The sequence below is a fragment of the Psammomys obesus genome, unplaced genomic scaffold, assembly GCF_907164565.1.
Source record: "Psammomys obesus unplaced genomic scaffold, mPsaObe1.curated_primary_1811, whole genome shotgun sequence".
NCBI classification, from domain to species: Eukaryota; Metazoa; Chordata; class Mammalia; order Rodentia; family Muridae; genus Psammomys; species Psammomys obesus.
This window is the reverse complement of record NW_026585644.1, coordinates 50,670,661-50,689,287: the sequence shown is the minus strand read 5'-3', so window position 1 is coordinate 50,689,287 and position 18,627 is coordinate 50,670,661. Positions and strand designations below refer to the sequence as shown.

At 48.1% G+C, this 18,627-nt stretch overlaps 1 protein-coding gene across 3 annotated transcripts in view; it reads left to right on the top strand.

The window, feature by feature from the left end:
* The window catches only part of Stpg4 (sperm-tail PG-rich repeat containing 4), a 44,755-nt gene extending 30,367 nt beyond the window's left edge, over window positions 1-14,388 (top strand). For 2 of the 3 annotated variants that reach the window (XM_055619410.1, XM_055619402.1), the window contains 2 exons: window positions 8,612-8,716; window positions 14,271-14,388. In XM_055619410.1, coding sequence (XP_055475385.1) covers window positions 8,612-8,716; window positions 14,271-14,387 — 222 coding nt within the window. In that variant the 3' untranslated portion in view covers window position 14,388. The remainder of the gene's footprint in view (window positions 1-8,611; window positions 8,717-14,270) is intronic. The other variant, XM_055619418.1, reaches the window with a different exon arrangement.
* Window positions 14,389-18,627: the final 4,239 nt, after the last annotated feature.

The window sequence follows — 18,627 nt, the reverse complement described above, 5'->3', positions numbered from 1 at the left end:
TCTAGGCTCTGGCTGGCTCCACTCCATTGCTGCTGTCCTGGGTGGTCATCCCATGGTACTGGCATCTCCAAAACTTGCTGGGGTCTTCAGCTGCACCTGGGCCTGGTAGAGTCTTTGCTTGCTTCTGAAACTCCACAGGCCAGGCTTCCATCTTCTGCACTGCTCTCAACATTCTTATCTTTAAAGCTCTGACAGAACAGCCCACTGAGCTCTCAACACTCAATGACTCTTCTAGCTCACAGTTTCAAAGTCCTTCCACAACATTTCCTCACATGGTTATCTCTGTCACAGCAGAGTTGGTACCCGCTATCTTGGTACCAACTTAGTTGAGGTTTCCTCCTTTCTTCGTGTTAGCATAAAACCAGCCAGCACATCAAGTTTTATAATGGTTGTTGTCCCCTCCAATACCAATACTCGTGGTACTTAAGCCTGGGAGGCCCAAGGCAGGTGGTCCATCCAGGAGGCACTTCTTGCAGATGCGGGCCTTGTGGTCATTAGATAGCCCAGGCCATCAGCTGGTGAGAACATTCTTGGTTCTTTCCTCTTTCCCTTATGAAGTGGTGGTCCTGTTAGACGGGGACTCAATGCTTTTATGGTTGTATTTAAACCTTAACCACTCTCAAAGGCCCCAGATTTCACAGATTAATATTTCACAGTAGTGACGAGATGGCAGCATGACTCGATAGCCCACAGTGGGATATTTTGGTGCATGTACCCAGAACATCCCCACCCTCCACGTCTTTCCTTCTCGAGCTAAGACAGCCACAGGAGACCCATACCCACATCTCGCCTCCTTAGCCAGGGGATGTGAAAAGGCAGGCTCTTCTGACTGGCAAGCTTAGGGCATGTCACACCCTTGGGCCAATTACCATGACCGTGAAATAGGGATTCTCTACCGAACTGCCTCAGCTGTCCATCTGTAAGTACAGATGGAGGCTTCCTCCCACACAAGGCAGGGGGATGGGCTTAGGACGGACTGGGGATGCTGGCACCCTCCTACCACACCGCTAAAACAAAGAGATTGGTCTTGTGGTCTTACAGAAGAGAATTGATACCTGCCAGAAGCACGACAACTAGGAAGGTGGTTTTCCAGACATTTGTCCTTTTTGAGGACTTTGGCTTCCTTAAAGAGAAAGAGCTTAGATCTTAGGTACTTGTATTTCCAGGGCTGTGCACCTATGCCTGGGAGCTAAGTGACTTTCTGAGGCTAAGGCCTTTCTGAGGCTCTCTTTCTCACTTGGTCAGTGGAGAAAAACACCTGCACCAGGCTGTTGTAAGGTCAAATGAAAGCAGATATGTGAGGAGGCTCTGCCAGCTAGGGATGGCATCAGGGATGGGGCAGCTCTCCTGGGCACTCACGATGGGCAACATGGGTGGCTGTCTGCTGGAGCAGGCTGGAGAGGAACCCCACCTTTTTGTAGATTCTCTAGAGGGCTTCTCTATCCCAGCTAGTTCCCAAATCATTGAGACATTTTATAAATAATTTAGATTTATAAAAGCTTTAAAGCATAGTAACTGGGCAGGTATCAACCCTGTAAGCTATTTTGCTATTTTCCAGCTACACACCCCAAGTTACTTGCTATAATTGCTTGTGTTCCATCAGGCTGGCCCTCATGGCCATGTGCTCATGGTCCACACTGCCCCATGGTGACTTCCTTCTCTTCAGCTTCTTGCCTCCTCTCTCCTGCCCCGTGGTCCCCATGTTGACCCCAGGCCCAGGAACCTAAGCTCTGCCTACTTCTCTTCTGCCCAGTTATAGGCTTCTAGCTATTTTATTAACCAATCAATTTTAAATTAGGAAACAAGACTTACACACTTGGTATACATGAAAAAGTGCTCATTTGGAGAGCAACCAGACCCTGGGGGCCAGTACTTAACATTTGAATACACAGCACCATTCTAACCCCCAATACCACCTACCTTCAGAAAAGACTTTAAAGTGACAGACTGGCAGAGAGAAATGCATGGAGACATTAAGCATTTATATCTGCCATTTAATTCTTTTTCTATTGCTTTGACTGAATCGGTCTCATCCTTGCAATTAGATCACAGCATCCCGTGGTCAATATTGCTACTCTAATGCTTTTAATAGCTCCCCAAATCCCTCACTGTAATACTTTGCACACAGCAGGTGAAGGTGTGGGGATTTAACTATTTAGTTTTGTATGGCCAAGATTTGACATACGCAGCAGTTCCAACCACGGGACAATACATGAATCAGGTAAATGGAAGAGAGCCCTCCTGTTAACTGCATGGAGTGAGCTCTCCCAACTCTGCTGATCACCTGGCTTTTGGACTTTCCCGTGAGTTAGATCAGCACAGGCAAGTTACCATTTTTCCTTTACTTTTGCAATGCAGCAATTATCCCCACAGAGCTGAAACGAGCAGTATGCCCTCTCCAGGCTTGTTCTCCAGCCTCTGTCCCTTTCTCTTTGCCCTGACCTTCCCTGTCACCGCTTCCTGCATCAACCCCTCCTCCAGCTGTCTTGCCTTGCAAATGTCTCCTTGTCCTCTCTCCATCAGCTCACATGTAGCTCTTCAAGCGGCTTCTTGCAGACACTGGGACTCTATCTGTGGGGCTTGCTAGAATGTTTTTGACACTGGCATTCCTTGTTTTATTTCTCTCCTTTTGTCTTCATGTAGTATTTTCTCTCTTTCTGGATTTTTGGAGTGTTTGTGTCCAGTTGTCCCCCTTTTGGCAAAAGGAAGAGCCAAAATGGAGACGCACTCACTGTGATAACGAGATCTCAATGTAAACTAGACCCTATGATCAAGTGAAGTCCTATTGTGAGGATGTGGGAACTCAGAACTCATGGGACTTAAAACTGTTTGGGGTGTAGGTAGTGACAGCATGCACCATTCAACACAACTGAGCACAACATGTGTTCACTGGCTGTGTGTGTTCAGTGGAGGAGGCACACCTCGACAGAACAGCTTGGGGCAGTGTGACCTGCTGCGCACAGGCTCCGGGCACTGGACACAGCTGCTCTTCTTACTGCTTCTGAGTGGCCTCTGCAGGCTGCTCCAGCTGTCACATCCTCTTAGCTGGAGGAGCAGTGCACATGGGGACACGAGGGCTTACTAAAGGCCTGTCATGCTACAGTGCCATTGCTGTCCCAAGCCAGAACCAAGCTTGAGTCTCCAGCAGCGAGATGTAGCTCCTGCCTCTGCTTTCATGCAATAGCCCACTTGACAGCACAGCCCTCCCATAGCACCAGGCCTGTGCGGAGCTTCATTCATTCTTTCCTGATGAGCTCAGTGATGCCTGTGTCCTTCCCCGGTGTAAGAAACTCTAAGCTCAGTCAGGATCGCAGTTCATTCATCCGCTCCCGCTCCCACGGCTCCAGTTGCTAAAAGCTGCCCTTATTAGCAACCAAAGGGAAAGTCCATCCTGCTATCAGGAGGGTGGAGCTGTGAGCCCCCACTCTACCCCAAGTGCAGGGATGTGCTTCATGAAAAGTTGCCAGTGGTTTCTGCTGGCCTCAAGCTCTGGGATTCAAGCCAGGGGCTAAGTGTCAATAACCTATTGTCCTGGCTAGTTTTATGTCAACTTGACACAGCTAGAGTTATCTGAAAGGGAGAAACCTCTGATTGAGAAGATGCCTCCATAAGATCCTGCTGGAGGGCATTTTCTTAATTAGTAGCTGATGGAGGACGGTCCAGACCATTGTGGGTAGGGCCATCCTTTGGGCTGGTGGTTCTGGGTTTCATATGAAAGCAGGCTGAGCAAACCATGGAAAACAAGCCAGTGAGCAGCACCCCTCCGTGGCCTCTGCATCAGCTCCTGCCTCCAGGTTCCTACCCTGCTTGAGTTCCTGTCCTGACTTCCTTTGATGATGAACTGTGATGTGGAAGTATAAGCTTTCTCCCCAAGCTGCTTTGGTCATGGTGTTTCACCACAGCAATAGACATCTAACTGTGACACTCTGGGAGAGTCAGATTTGGGGAACTCAGAAATACCAAAGCACAGCCCTAACAAAAGCAAGAGTTGGAGACCATTTCTTTCAAGTGTGGGAGAGGGGCTGACTGCTGCTGCTGAGCCACATGCCTCCCTTCCTGACCAGCGTCACACACCAGGAGAAGCTGAAGCTCCTGCCCAGTCACCTTCCATGATCCGGTGATCTGGTGATCCTCAGCATAGGAGCTGCCAGAAATCTCATCTTTAGAGGGCTGAGACACAGGGCAAGCCATTGCTTTAAAAGCCTCCTCACTGAACTAGGCCAAAACCCGGCACATCTCCAGCTACCTGACCATCCTTGCTATCCTCCAGTGGGACTGGTCCAGGCACTCTGCGGTAGCTGCTTTCTGGCTGTTGGTGGGCCAGTCTTACCTGCTATAGTTATGGCTTTCCATGGTGTTCCCGTGGCTTTGGACTATGCTTTGGAGACTGTCCACTTCCCTAATGTTCCCACTAGAAGATTCCATCTGTCACGTGCAGCAGTGATTTCTTCCCATCTCACGGCTTAGTCCCTGAGACTCAGATGACCACTCACACAGGGAAGCTGCTGGGTGGCAACAGGAACACATCAGGGCTTCAGCAGGCTTGATGCTCAGACTCCCAAGAAACTCCTGGCTTGGAAACTCAGGGGGAAAAAGTACCTCAGGCTTAGGGAAAAGTGCACAGTGCACAGGATGCAGTGTTTCCGTCCACGCCAAAGGCAGGGCCCTATGGAGATGCTGAGGGCAGCATATCTTTGGTCAGCTACTCAGCTGGCTTGAAAGTCTCCATTGTCACAGCCAGGAGAAGGGGCTGCACAAATGGCCCTGTCCAGTTCTCATGGCTGTTACTTCTTGTTCACAGTCCCTCGATGCAGGTGCAGGTTGATGCCGATGGCAGAGCTGACGCCACGTAGAGCCCTTCTGCTGAGATGATCTCTACCCTGTGTATGCTTCAGTTTGGGACATTAGTGCTTCATCCCTGCTGTGATTTGTGTCGTCTGTCCCTCTGTGACACACCCCTGGGGTCTTCCTCCACAGCAGGCTCCACCAGGGCACAGCTGCACTCTGCCCCTCTACTGACTTAGCTTTCATTTCTGCTCCCTCCTTTCCTTTATCCGGTTTCCATACTCACTGATCTACATAATAGATATCTTTTTTCATATTTTGAGAATGATTTTGTTCATTGTAAAGAAATTAGGAAATGTAGATCATCAAGGGAAAAAAATGTTATTTTTAAGTCAACATGCCACCACCTGGAGATAATCTGTGAACACAGTGGAACAATTCATTCCAAGACTCATTAGGCACCTTTTTGGTGTCATGTTTACCTATCTTTATCCTTTGTTTTTGAGACATGATCTCACTATGTAAACTAAGCTGGCCTTGAACTCATAATTGCCATCCTGCCTGGAGCTTCCATTGCTGGGAAGGCAGAGGTGCCATCGTGCCCAGGCCATGTAGCCAATTTTAAGCTTATACCCATTTGTAAGTTTATATTATTCACTTACTTATTAGAAATGGTGCGCGCGCACACGCACGCACACGCACACACACACACACACACACACACACACACACACACACACACACACTGCATCACTTACTGGCCGCCCATTAGCTAAGATCTAATGTAGCATCTGTTTATGTCAGTTTACGATCCAATACATTCTCTACCTAAAGATAATATAGCAAGTGGATTCTTAGAGCTGAGGCTGGACTAGGAATTACTTCTCCCAGTCCACACTTTGGCCTTGTATATCAGTGTTTCCAAGAGTGATGCATTTCTTCTGGACACTTGAAAACTTATGTGCTGGTCATGGCTGCCCACGCCTCTAAACACAGCAGAAGCCAGCACAGGGCTGTGAGTTTGAAACACAGCGATCCTGTCTTGAAAAACACAAACAAATAAAAAGCTATTTTATCGCCATAACAGCACTAAATCTAATTACTTAACCAGGAACTTATCACTGGTCAGTTTATTTTCAAATTTTTTGCTTTTGGAAGCAATGTCATTGTGGATATCTGTGGTTATATATATATATATATATATATATTTTAATTCAAGTCTCATCTTTCTTAGGATGAATGCTAAAAGTGAAATAATTAGTTCAAAAGAATACACACATGCTCTCAGAGAACAAAAGAGGGTGTCAGCTCCTCTAGAACTGGACCACAGGCAATTCTTAGTCCCAGTGTTGATGCTGGGAACCCAACCTGAATTTTCAAGAGCAGAACAAACTTTTTTTCTTACTGTTTTCTTCTTTTTCTCCTCCTCCTCCTTTCTCTTTCTCTTTTCCCTCCCTTCCTCTCTCCCTTCCTCCTTCTCTTTGCAGTATGCATTCTTAACTGCTGAGCTGTCCCTCCATCCCCTTGATACTGTTTTTAACTCCACACAGTGAAATCAGAACTCACAAGTTTGGGATTTAGGTCAGTGGCGTAGTGCTTGCTTAGTGTCACAGGGCCTGGGCTTGATCACCAACCCCACAAAACCAAAACCAAAACCACATACATACCTAGACACATTAAGCCAGATATTACAGAGAATCCTGAATATTTTCCCCACTTTCTCTTCCATCTTCAATCCATTCCTTCAACTTGTTTTAGGAGCAGAGCCAAGACATTCTGCCAGAAAGAATCATTTCTGGTTTTTATCCCACTCCATCCTTGAGGCAACAAGCACTAGTTATTTAAAAATGGGAGAGAGAGAAAAGGGTTATACTGTGTTAGCATTATCCAGGGTTGGTGCTCATTTGACCTTGTCTCCCTGGGGCTCAGGACTAGCTATTTCTGCCCTGGGTTCCCGCACCCACTCTCCAACTACCTCTTTGTCTTTCTTTCTCCCCACCTCTGGGGTGGCATGTACATTTTAAAGCTATTTCTGGCCTTGCCAGCCCAATGAGAAACTTTGATCAAATTATACTTATGCCATGGCCCCTGAGGAGTGCCCATGCTTGTTAATCTCTGGGTCCTTTATTTTCTTCTCTCCTCACTTCTGCCCACGGTTGTTTTAGTTTTAGAACACGAGCCACATCAGTGTTTGGAGCGCTTGTTTTTAAAACTACTTTATTTGGGGTGTTTAAGTCTCACCTCCCTTCCAACCTCCCAACCCTGTGTAGGAGAGAGGGTTAGTGGGGAGAAGAGGTCCAGACCCCTTTACTTCTCCTGGCTGTTTGGGGTCTAGGGGTTCTTTTAGGGCTCTATACCAATCTCCGTCAACCGCAGACGCAGCCAGGAGCCTCCTCCACGCTGGCCGCTGTGCCCTGAGGCATTTCTCTCCTGTCTGCTCCAAAACACCACATCTCTCTGGTCTGTCCAAACTGCTACAGCCACAGGCCAACACTCCATGCCGCATCACAGGCCACACCTTCTCTTTCTCGGTTCTCGTATTTAGAGTCCTAGGCCACGCCCCTCTCCGTGCAGCACGAGGCAGGCCATTACCAGCTGCCAAAAGCCACGCCCCACAGGTGTGGACAAACCAACTAAATCCCCACACTTGGGATGAAAACAAAAACATATTTACATACCATAGCTGAGCTTACAAAGAAACCAGAACTTGCATTTCAGGCGTTTTCTGCCCCTGCACACTTCCCTGAGCCCCTTTTTCTGTATTTAAGAATACCCTTTACCTGTTTTAGTTGGAAGTTATCTGGTTACAAATGAGTTCTCTCGGTGAATCTTTGTATTTCCTCCTTTGTGAATTGTCTTCTGTTAATTTTCCTATTGGGTGTTTGCTGTTTTTTTTTTTTGTTTGTTTGTTTTGTTTTTTAATTGCTATCTATGTTTATCCAATAGCATCGTGCTTGCATCATTGAGTAGCTGGGACTACTTTTTCAGACTCAAACAACAGATAATTACCTTCATAGGTAATTAAAGAGTCAGCATGTTTTCTAACACTAAGAGCCCAGCTCAGCAATTCACTACTGACCAGCAGACCAACCAGAAGGGCAGGCAGGCAGGCTGGAGGAATGCGGGTGAAGGGGCGCTGAGTGAGGGACAGGAGCCTGCAGGCGGTGGCGACCCCAGCAGGGCTACAGAGAGAGACACTGTGCTGGCTAGTTTATGTGGACTTAACACAAGCTAGAGTCCTCTGAAAGGAGGGAGCCGCAACTGAGAAAATGCCCATAAGGTCCTGCTGTAGGGCATTTCTTAATTAGTGATTGATGGGGGATGACCCAGCCATGGTAGGTGGGACCATCCCTGGTCCTGGGTTCTATAAGAAATCAGGCTGAGCAAGCCATGAGGAGCAAGCAAGTAAGCAGCACCCCTCCAGGGCCACTGCATCAGCTCCTGCCTCCAGGTTCCTGCCCTGTTTAAGTTCCTGTCCTGACTTCCCTCAGTGATGGGAGTGTAAGCCAGTTAAATTCTTTCCTCCCTTTCCTCCCCAAGTGGCTTTGGTCGTGGCATTTCATTGCAGGAATAGATACCCTCACTGAGACACACCTTTAGGTGTGTTACCTCCTCTCCAGGCTACACCTGGGGCAGCTGAGACAGATAGCCCTGCACTTTCTTTGCTTTTTAGGTATAAGATTTTGCAAGCCCAGATCTGGAAGTTTCTATCACCTCATTGATTCATGTGTTTATTTGTAGAAGGCAAATAATGCCTTAAAATAAATCAAACCTTAGTGAAAATAAAATATCCACCTCCCCCAACCCCACCTTTAATGTTTTTTAGCATGAAGGCCCTGGACCTGGTAACTATAACTTGAAACCACCTATGACAAGCTCTGTTACTTCTTGTTTTCGATCTAAAGTTCCCCGATTCTTGCCTGTCACTTCAGTAAGTATTCTAAAAGACACAGCTGCAGAGGGGGAGGTCTTGGGATTCCACATGTATGGGTCGGGCAGGGTAGGTAGAGGAGGGACCAGTAAGGTACACGGGTGTTCTGAGTTGTGTAGATGCAGTGACCAGGTACAGTAGCTGTGTCTGGAAGCTTCTGACTTAGGACACCCTGGGCCCCAAGACTACAGTAGCTGCATCAGACAGCCATGGGTGCCCTGACCTGGCTATTTGAAGCAGATGCCGTTGATGGATTGACATTGATGTGACCAATGTAAGAGCCGCTGCCAGCCATCCAGAACTGCCACTTTGAGTATGTGGTGTGGCTTCCGGAAGCCTAAAAAAGTAAAAGGTTGAAATAGAAAGATTGTTACTAAAGTAGATAGGACCATTGCCAGGAAATGGAGTTGACCATTTTTGAGCTGGATGTGGTAGTGCATGACTTTAATCCTCCTAGCATCTAGGAGGTAGAGAGGTAGATCCTAGCCTGGTGTGTGTGTGTGTGTGTGTGTGCGCATGTATGTATGTATGTATGTATGTGTGTGTGTATATGTATATATGTATGTATATACATATATTTTCTTTCTTTCTTTTTTAAGGAGAGAAGGCTCTATGCTTAGAAGCATAAACTGCTCTTCTGAAGGACCTAAGTTCCCAAGCCTTCATATAGTGGTTCACAATCATCTCTTCCTTCAGTTTCAGGACATCTGACACCCTTGTCTGGACTCCTCAGGCACTAGGAATGTACAGGGTGCACAGACATACATGGAGACAAACACATGAAAAGAAATTATTATTATTATTATTTGTAGTTGAAGAAAGGTTTTTTATTGAGGGTGAGGAAACACACATGCCATCAGGCACACAGAGAAAAAGACCTTCTGCAATATGGGGAGGGGGACCATTCAGGAAGCTGGGAAAATCTGGTCTCATTCTGAGGGCTAGGGTTTTTAAACCTTTGAAGAGTTTTCCTCCACTTATCTAGGATTGTCAGTTTGAAGTAAGACAGGATGGTTGATTGGCCCACACTGTTTTGTACCCTTTGGGGTCCAGCCTTGAATCTGCTGAGCCAGTCCATTCGCAGGGCCTGCTGCTAGAAGGAGGCCTGTATTTTAAGCACCCAGGTCCGGAGGGTGAGGAAGAAGCTGGACATCTCGGAAAGTTTGTCACTGTTATTACCTAGCTCTGGCTCCTCTCTCTGTCTACCTGGGAGTCTAGCTCATTCCCCCTTCTCAGAGGTCACTCTTAAGTGCTGCTAGGGCTTGGGGGCCTCAACTGCTCTTAACTGCTCTTGAGCTGACAAAGGGTCACCAAGCCCGGTGGCAGTCAGATTGCTGGGGGGAGGGGAAGGAGCTATCTAAGGGCCACAGCAAAGCTTAACCTGTGGTGCTGATCTCTAGCCTAAGACAGCAGCGTTGTGGCAGGCTGTATATGTAGAGGCACGGAAACACCTGACGTCTTGACCAGTGCCTCCATTGTGGGAAATGACTTGACTCTGAAGAGTAGCTCAAGGTGTGGCTGGAACTGCAGTTTCTGAGGAGTCTGCTGGAGTCCCCTGAAGCATTAGTAGCTGTCCAGGGCTTGGCATGGGTATGATAGATCCATGCCTCTAATTCTAAGGCTCAAACTGCCATGGGAGTGGCGGAATAGCTGGATATGAGCCCTCTTGTAGGGGGTGAGCAAGGTCTTTACTGGGGGCTGGTGTTTTGGCCAGTACCAACTCTCCAGGACAAAGGGCAGGGGTCCTCTTTGAGGCCCTGGTGACTAGGCATGTTCCTAAGTCTGAGCAGGGCTAGAGGGTAACAGTGTCACCCAGGGAGACAGTTTTCTGAGTTAACTCTTTTAGGTGTCTCTTTACAGTGGCTCTCCACCTTCCTAATGCTGTGATCCTTTAATACAGCTCCTCATGCCGTGATAAACCATACAGTTATTTTGTTGCTGCTTCATAACTGCAATTTTGCTCAATGTCAATATCTGATATGCAAGATATCTGATATTTGACACAGAGATTGAGGACCGCTGCTTTGGGAGATCATTATAGCCTCTAAAAAAAAATCTTTCCAGAGGACTGGGATCGCCACTGTTGCTCTGGAGACTTTTAGGTATCCCAAGCCTGGGAATCATTTCAGAAAGTAACACCTTAATCACTCCCGTGGCCTTTTGTTTCGTGTGGAAAAGCCTTTCCCCTCCCTGTGAAAGTCTACCAAGACTGGGAGTGTGTGGAGTTAGGTTCACCAGGAATGGAGCTATCTGCTTGCCAGTCTTTCCCAGGACAAATGCCCTGTCTCTGGGTATTGGAGGCTGCAGGCCTCTATTTAGGATTACCTTTATGACACATTTCAGGCCCTGTATTGCCTACTGGATTGTCTCTCGTAAGCCTTGTCCTAGAAACATCATTTTTCCCCCTCCCTCAAAATTAGTGTGTTTTCTTGTCCCAGGCGATACATGTGATGTAGGGACTCCAAAACTTTCCGTTGTAGGGTCATTGGCAACAACACGTGGTCCTTTGATATTAGCTACCATCCTCCGGGGTCTAGATGTCTTAAAGGCAAAGGCCCCTCGAGAGGTAGCCAGGACTCTTCCCCAGGATGGGACAGTCTAGGTGTACCAGAGCAGCTCTCTTGCTTCAGAATCAGCTCTCCTGTTTTCCTTTGCTACTGGGTCATCTCCACCTCATGCTCTGGACAGTGGGTCACAACCACTTGGGTGGGTAAAAGAACCATATCCAGAAGCCTAGGGATTTCTTGGGAACGTTTTACAAAGGCTCCAACTGCACTTGGGAGGCCTCTTTGCTTCCAGAAAGCATAGAGGACATGGAGGGCAAGGAAGGCATATTTGGAATCTGTGTAAATATTAACTCTGTCTCCTTGGGACAGTTCTAGAGCCCGAATGAGAGCTAGGAGCTCGGCTAACTGAGAGCTTTAGTTTCCAGGTCTTAGTCCCGATTCCAGTACCTCATTGCGAGTGACATGCATATCCCACAGGTCAGATTCCTTCTTTTAACAAAGAACACCCATCTGTACGGAGGGCCAAGGCAGGCTTTGCCAAGGGTTGACCTGAGAGATTGGGATGAAGTGCATACCTCTCTATGAGGACCCCTCACAAGAGCAGACAGGCTCCTCTTCCTCTTCTGGCCATAGGGGTCTAAGAGCAGCAACTGCATAGGCACCCTCTGCCACCCACTCTAATTCTTTACTTAGGTATTCTGCAGGCTGAGGAGAGGTAATCACCCCCAAAGCTGTGCCCTGCCTCTCAGTTACGGACAAGTGAAATTTGGGCTGCGTAGGTGACCCCAGGGCAAGGGCTGCAGCCTTCGGAGTGGTGGCTGCAGAGCGGCTGGGCTGCACAGCTGCCGAGGGACCTTTATTTGGAGGCATGATGGGGACACTCAGTGCAATCACAGACAGATAGACAGTGGCTGGAGGATTCTCATACTCTGGTGGCATCAGTGCTATCCGAATCAGACGTCACACTGGGTCTCTAGGGCAGACCATTCTCGAGAAGACTGAATCATGATAACCAAGCTCCGAGAAAATTACTAGAAAGTTCTGTGTCCACCAAGTAGGGGCTGGAGTCTGGGGTCAAGGTCACCTGGTGATGGTGAAATTAAGGCTGGAGGATCCTTGTGGTTATTTTCCAGGTGACGGAGCCACAGCAGTCAGCCTTTGGAGGGGTGGTCTGGTGTGTGTACCACCCATAATCTCTTGCCTTGTGGGCTAGCCCTGCCCACTCACGATGAATCTCCACTAATAGCACTAATAAAGGCTTCCGCTTCCCTTGACGTGTGGCCAGGACTTGATTAGATTTCTAGGCTGTTCCTTTGCTTTTGGCCAAGCAAACATCCTGCCTTTAAAAGCAGCTTTTGTGGGCAGCTGATGTCATCTTCCAGGCTGGCTGCTCTGTTCCATGTTCAGGGTGATGCTGTGTCCACTCATTGCCTCCTGGAGAGAGAAAATGAACAGCAAGCAAGGACAGGCATGACCAGGCATGAGAACGGTGAATGATGGTGATGGAGCCAGCATGCTGGGGGCTTGGGCTCCCCTACCAGGCAAAGTCACTGCACAGAATGGTGGCTTGGAGTCATACTGGGTACTGGCACTCAAACCCAGGCTTGCTGGATCCTGAAACCCTTGTCATCATTGTTGTCCTCTTCTGCCTTCTGCATTCTTTCTGTTTGTGTGTGTGTGTGTGTGTGTGTGTGTGTGTGTGTGTGTGTGTGTGTAGGCAGAGAAGGACATTGGGTGCCCATTTCTATAATTTCTTACTTTATTTCTTTGAAGCAGGATCTCTTCCTGAGCACAGAGCTCGGCTTACTCAGCTAAGAAGGCAGCCAGAAACCCCCAGAAGTCTCCCTGCTTCTAGAATTACAAGCACATCCAAGCTCATGATTGCCTTGTTCCATGGCTGCTGGGATCTCAACTGAGGCCCTCATGGTTGCAAGCAAGTGCTCTTGACTACTGAGCTTCCTCTGAAGTCCCGTTCCTCCTCATTTTTTTTTAAAAGACATGATCTGTCTGTACAGTCCAGTTTGGTCTTGAACTCCTCATCTTCCTGCTCCCTCCTAAATGGTATCATTACAAGTGTGTACCACCATGCCCAGACAACCCCTGCCCTCAGCCACCACACTGGTGCTTGTGGGCCCGAGATGCTCTCTTGGCTTTCACGAATGTACATGCCTCCTCAACCCGGGGAGCAGTGACCAGGAGCTCAAGTCTGAGTCTGAGGAAAGAGCATTCATTTCTGCTTTAAAGAGCCTGTGACAAAACACTTAGTTCAAGAATTTCAACAAAACAAACACATGTTTAAAAACAAGCACTCAGGCCGGGCAGCTGTGGCCCACACCTCTAATCCCAACACTTGGGAGGCAGAGGCAGAGGCAGGCAGACTTCTGTGAGTTTGAGGCCAGCCTAATCTACAGAGTGAGTTCCAGGACAGCCAAGGCTACACAAAAAAACCCTGTCTAGAAACCAAACCAAACAAAACAAAAAGAGCAGCCAGGCTCACTTGGTCACGCTAAGAGCCCTAGCTGTTCTTGCAGAAGACTTATGTCAGGAGGCTCACAAGCGGACCCATTTGCATATTCCCACAAACACACACACAACTGAAAGAAGTTAATTGTGAGAGCTCTTGGAATCCACAGAGGGGCTGGGACACACCTCCTCGTCCCATGCTGCCAGTGAGAGGCACATGGGAAGCAGAATCCAGTCTCTCCAGCCACCTGCTGATAGACCAGGGGCAGCAGCCAGGAGAAAGATGGCACCCTCTGTGGCTGGAACTGCCTGGGCCAGTGCCACTGGGAGAATCGTGCTTCGAGGTGTCAGGAGAGAGTAGCTGTGCCCTCATCCGCAGCACGTGTCTGTGGTCACTGGCTGTCCTGCCCTTGCCTTGGCACCTCCCAGCCTCATGGTGACTCCCAAAAGGAGCCTGTACAGTTCTCAAAACACTGTCCGTACCTCTGTGAAGGGAAGGGGTCAGCCACCCCTCAGCCAGTGGCCGGACCCAGGAACTTAGAGTGTCATCCTCATCAGACCCTTTCTTTTTCTGTCTGTTTCAGAAAACACCGGGTCCAGGAGCATACACAGCTTCGAGACAGTACCCCAAGCAGTCCCCAACCATTGCCAGAATGGGTAGAGAACACAGCCTCTTTTTCAATAATACAATCGGCTTTTAAAATAAATTAATATTGGTGACAAGCAACTTTGAGTTTTAGCAAGTTCTTCTGTTTAGAAAACGATCTTGCCTGCTTCCTGCGGGGCTTGACCACAAAGCAAGAGCAGTTGCCTGGGTGACCATCCTGGACAGCCCTAGTCTGGACAATCAGTCGCTCTGCTTAATCCAGGGGTGCAGCTGTCCCAGAGACTGGCCCGGGCCAGGCCTGATGGCAGTGTATGTGTCCAGGCTATGTGCTGCATGGCCTTGGTTTCTCCAGCTCCATCACACTAGGACCTCCAGGTCCTCTTGGAGACACCTATGGGAGAGCTGCATCAAGCCGCAGGTAGAGCTGACAAGCTCCCAAATGGTAGTATGGCTCAACCTGTATACAGCCACACAACAGATAACAATGGGGTCAGTGATGAATACATATGACAATGGCTTCTGGAGAATACACAGGAGCAGAAAAACCTCGTTGCCTAATGACATTGTAGTACAAGTTTGTGGTGACACCAATATAAACAAAGCCATTACCCTGTCTGTTGTGTGAAAGCATGACACTGTCCTACAAGACTGTTCTCCCAGACAAACTGTCACCACCTCCGCCATCTGCAAGAGATTATCATGCCAAGGCTGGCTGACTGTTGATGTTCCCTCAGAAGATGGGCCTGGTAATGGGATTCTCCCCCAAGTATCCAGCCACGCTGCCCAACCTGTTATATGCAATTCCATCCTAATGGTGCATGGCCTCAGTGAGCTTAGAGGAATACAGGCTGGAAAAGACTGGGAAGTCATTGTCTGTGCAGCCATGTGGGAGCCATGACCCGTGCTGGTTGCAGACTTGCCATCCATACTCCTTTTGTCCATCAATCCTCATTGATTATTCTGTGAGTGACCCTAGTAAACTCATCCGTTTCCCACGGAAAACTTTAGAATTATGCCTTAGTGTGTCGCTGGGACCGCAGGAGGGGAGGGGTAGACGTTGTGTGATCCTCAGGAAGGAATTTTAGCCATAGCTGCACTATAGCTATCGTACAGAGTAAAATGCACGAAAACAGATGGCTATATCACTGGTTTACCTACTGTGCTATGGCTTTACCCCCTTCTCTTGCCATGTATCATTTGCTGTATGTTTAACCTGTGTGTTTGTGCAATTGTGTGTGTTGGGAGCCACACACAGGCCCATGCATACGACAAGCATCGTTTTACCACCAAGCCTCAACTTGGCTCATTTATCATTAGAGTATATGCTTTTTACTTATTAAAAAAACAGTAAGTCCACAGGAAAATAGTATATTATGGGATAGGCTCAGCAGGTTAAAGTGCCAGAACCCGTGTAAAAGGCGAGCATGGCAGTATGCATACGATCCTAGTGCTGGGGTAGAGGGCAAGAGGCAGGACAGGCAGATCCAGTTAGTCTAGCTGAAATGGCGACCTCCAGATTCAGCGAGAAACTGTGTCTCACAAAATACTGGGTAGAATGATAGAGGAAGATACTCAAAGCTGACCTATTGGGCCCCACATGCAGGCATGGGCCAGTGTCTCTACACACTGGCGTGCACACATGCATAAACACAGATATACACCCTAGTACACTGTCAGGCCTGTCAGCAACCTCAGGCACCTCATGTTCACTCTTGATTGCATCATTTTCCTGTGCTTGATTTAATGTCATCTTTTATTCATCACAGTTCTAGAAGCATAAGCGTACCAATTACATAGGTATGCCGTAAATATGCATACATATATATCATATAACATACAACATTTAGCTTTATGTCTGCCTACAGTAGCCAAAACCTGTATGTCCCCACTAAGTGCCCATGACTGTATTTCTGATTCCTGGTCAATGGAGACCTTGAGTATCTACTGTATGCCGGGTGCTGTGCCGGGTTGAGGGGCTTGAGACAGAGATGAAGGGTCATGGGATTGAGTTTGGCAGGGTAACAAGGCCTAGGAGGAGTCTAGGAAGCTGGGGGACCGACCGGTGCCAGGATGCTCCAGCAGACCCTGGAGGTCTGAGGCTCCGAGACTGTCCTCACGCAGGTGACAGCTCTAACGTGAAGACCACCTCTAGTCTTTGAAACATGCAGATCTTTGCTGGTGTCCAGAAGAGGGCTGTGACCTGCCACATGTGTTCAGTGGAGGGAGAAGGCAGAGGAGACAAGCCCCAACACATGCAAATGGAAGCCTGGCTAGTGCCCAAGGGACCCAGGAGGCTGAGATGAGCAGGGAGGAAAGGGGAGGCCAGTGTGGGCCGAGGATCGCCATCTGGGCAAAAGGCCAAGGCTGGGATAAACACTTGCTGAGGGAGAGGCAGAGGAAGTGTGGTCCTGCAAGAGTGGAGGGGAGAGAGGGCGTGGGAGGCAGGGCAGTGAGCCTTGCACAGCAGAACGTCCTTTGCCGGGAGGGTCACCAGATAGGTCCTCTGAAAGGCAGCAGGGCTCAGAGGGGACAAACAACCCAGAGTTTGGCAAATACTTTAAAGATTAATAAAACTAAAAAAAGTTTTATTTTCTCATATTTAAAAAGTGAAAAGGGCACACCCTGTCTCTGGGCTTAGAAGTCCTCATAACATGTTCTATTCCCGTCTTTACCGTTGGGAGGAAACTCCCACCTACAAAACCATCCTGGGCTTGTGGAATGTAAGAGGTTTTTGTTTTTTGTTTTGGTTTGTTTTTTTTTCCTGCTTTGAACATAGTGACATAGCAGAAAGGCTCAAGGTTTGTTTGTTTGTTCGTCTGTTTTTTAAAAAATAGATTTACAAGACAGGGGTTTTCTGCGTAGCCCTGGCTGTCCTGGAACTTGCTTTGTAGACCAGGCTGACATCAAACTCAGAGATCCACTTGCCTCTGCCTCAGGAGTGCTGGGATTAGAGGCATATGCCACCATCACCCAGTGGTCTCAAGTTTTATTCCCCCAATGAGTCCGAGTTCCTGAGGAGGAGTTTCAAGAGGAGGAGAAAGAGAAATGGATAGATCTGGTTTGACACTGAACTTAACGAGAACCAAAAACCAACAAAACACACTTAAGAGGCAGAGGTAGACGGATATCTTAGCTCAAGGGTAACCTGTTCTAAAGAGTGAGTCCCAGGCTACACAGAGAAACCCTGTCTTTAAAAAGAAAAAAGCACTGAGCTTGGCTATGACATCGGGACACTGGCACTTAGCAGCTCAGAATAATCTGTGCAATCAAATGGCATGTCTGAGAGACTGGCTTAGGACCCCACAAATCTAAGGGACTACAGACCTTCCTGGACTGGTCCCCATTCCATCTTAACCCTTCGTAAATTCGGGAGGGGTTCTCCAGGGTCTTAAGAAATCCTGCCTCCTCCCCAACATTGGCTGTGACAGGCCTTCCCCAGGCCTCTTCTCTGGTTTCCTGGAGCAGCTCTCTTCCCCTTGACCCCCTCCTCTAGCTGCTCTGAGTATTTGGCTCCAACCAAAGGGAATATGTCTCCTTGGCTGCAAAATGCCTCATACTATGCCCGTGTGAACTTTCCTTTTCATTAAGCAGAGGATGTCAAAAGTCACAGCACTGGTGTGGGCAGCCTGGCCTCATTCTCGCTTTCCCAACCCTGTCCTGTCACTGCTCTGGACCCACAGGCGTAACTACTTCTGCTCCAGTGGCTACGTGGCAGGCACAGACACAGACATTGAGGGTAAGGACCATAGGTTGCCCAAGTGCCCAGTCCTGTCTCCAGACTCATCTGTGTAATACACTCACCTATGGCAATGTGCATGTGTGTATGAGTGTGTACATGTGTGCACGTGTGGGTATGTGTGTGGTATGTGTGGGTATGTGTGTGGTGTGTGTGTATGTAATATGTGTGTCTCTGTGTGTGTGCATGTGTGTGTGTCCTTAGCTTACCCAGTCATCTGTCATTGTGCACTTGGATTGCTTCCATGGTTTAGCTTCTGTGAACACAAATGTATAAATATCTTTGGGACTCAACTTTCAGTTCTTCAAGGGAATCCCAGTAGAATTGAGGATCATACAATAGTCCTATGGTAGTTTTGAGGAACTATCATATTGTTTTCAACAGTAGCAGAACCATTTTCTGTTCCCACCAAGAGTGCATAAAGGGTTTACAGTTTGCCATATCCTCAGAAAAACAATTTCTGTTTTTGGTAGTAGCCATCCTACTGGGCATGAGGTAGGAGTTGTGGTTTTTATACCGCTAGTCATTAATGATGTAGAGCATCTTCTCATGAACTTACCGGGCATTAGTGTGGAGGAGTTCTCTGTTTGTGTTGGGG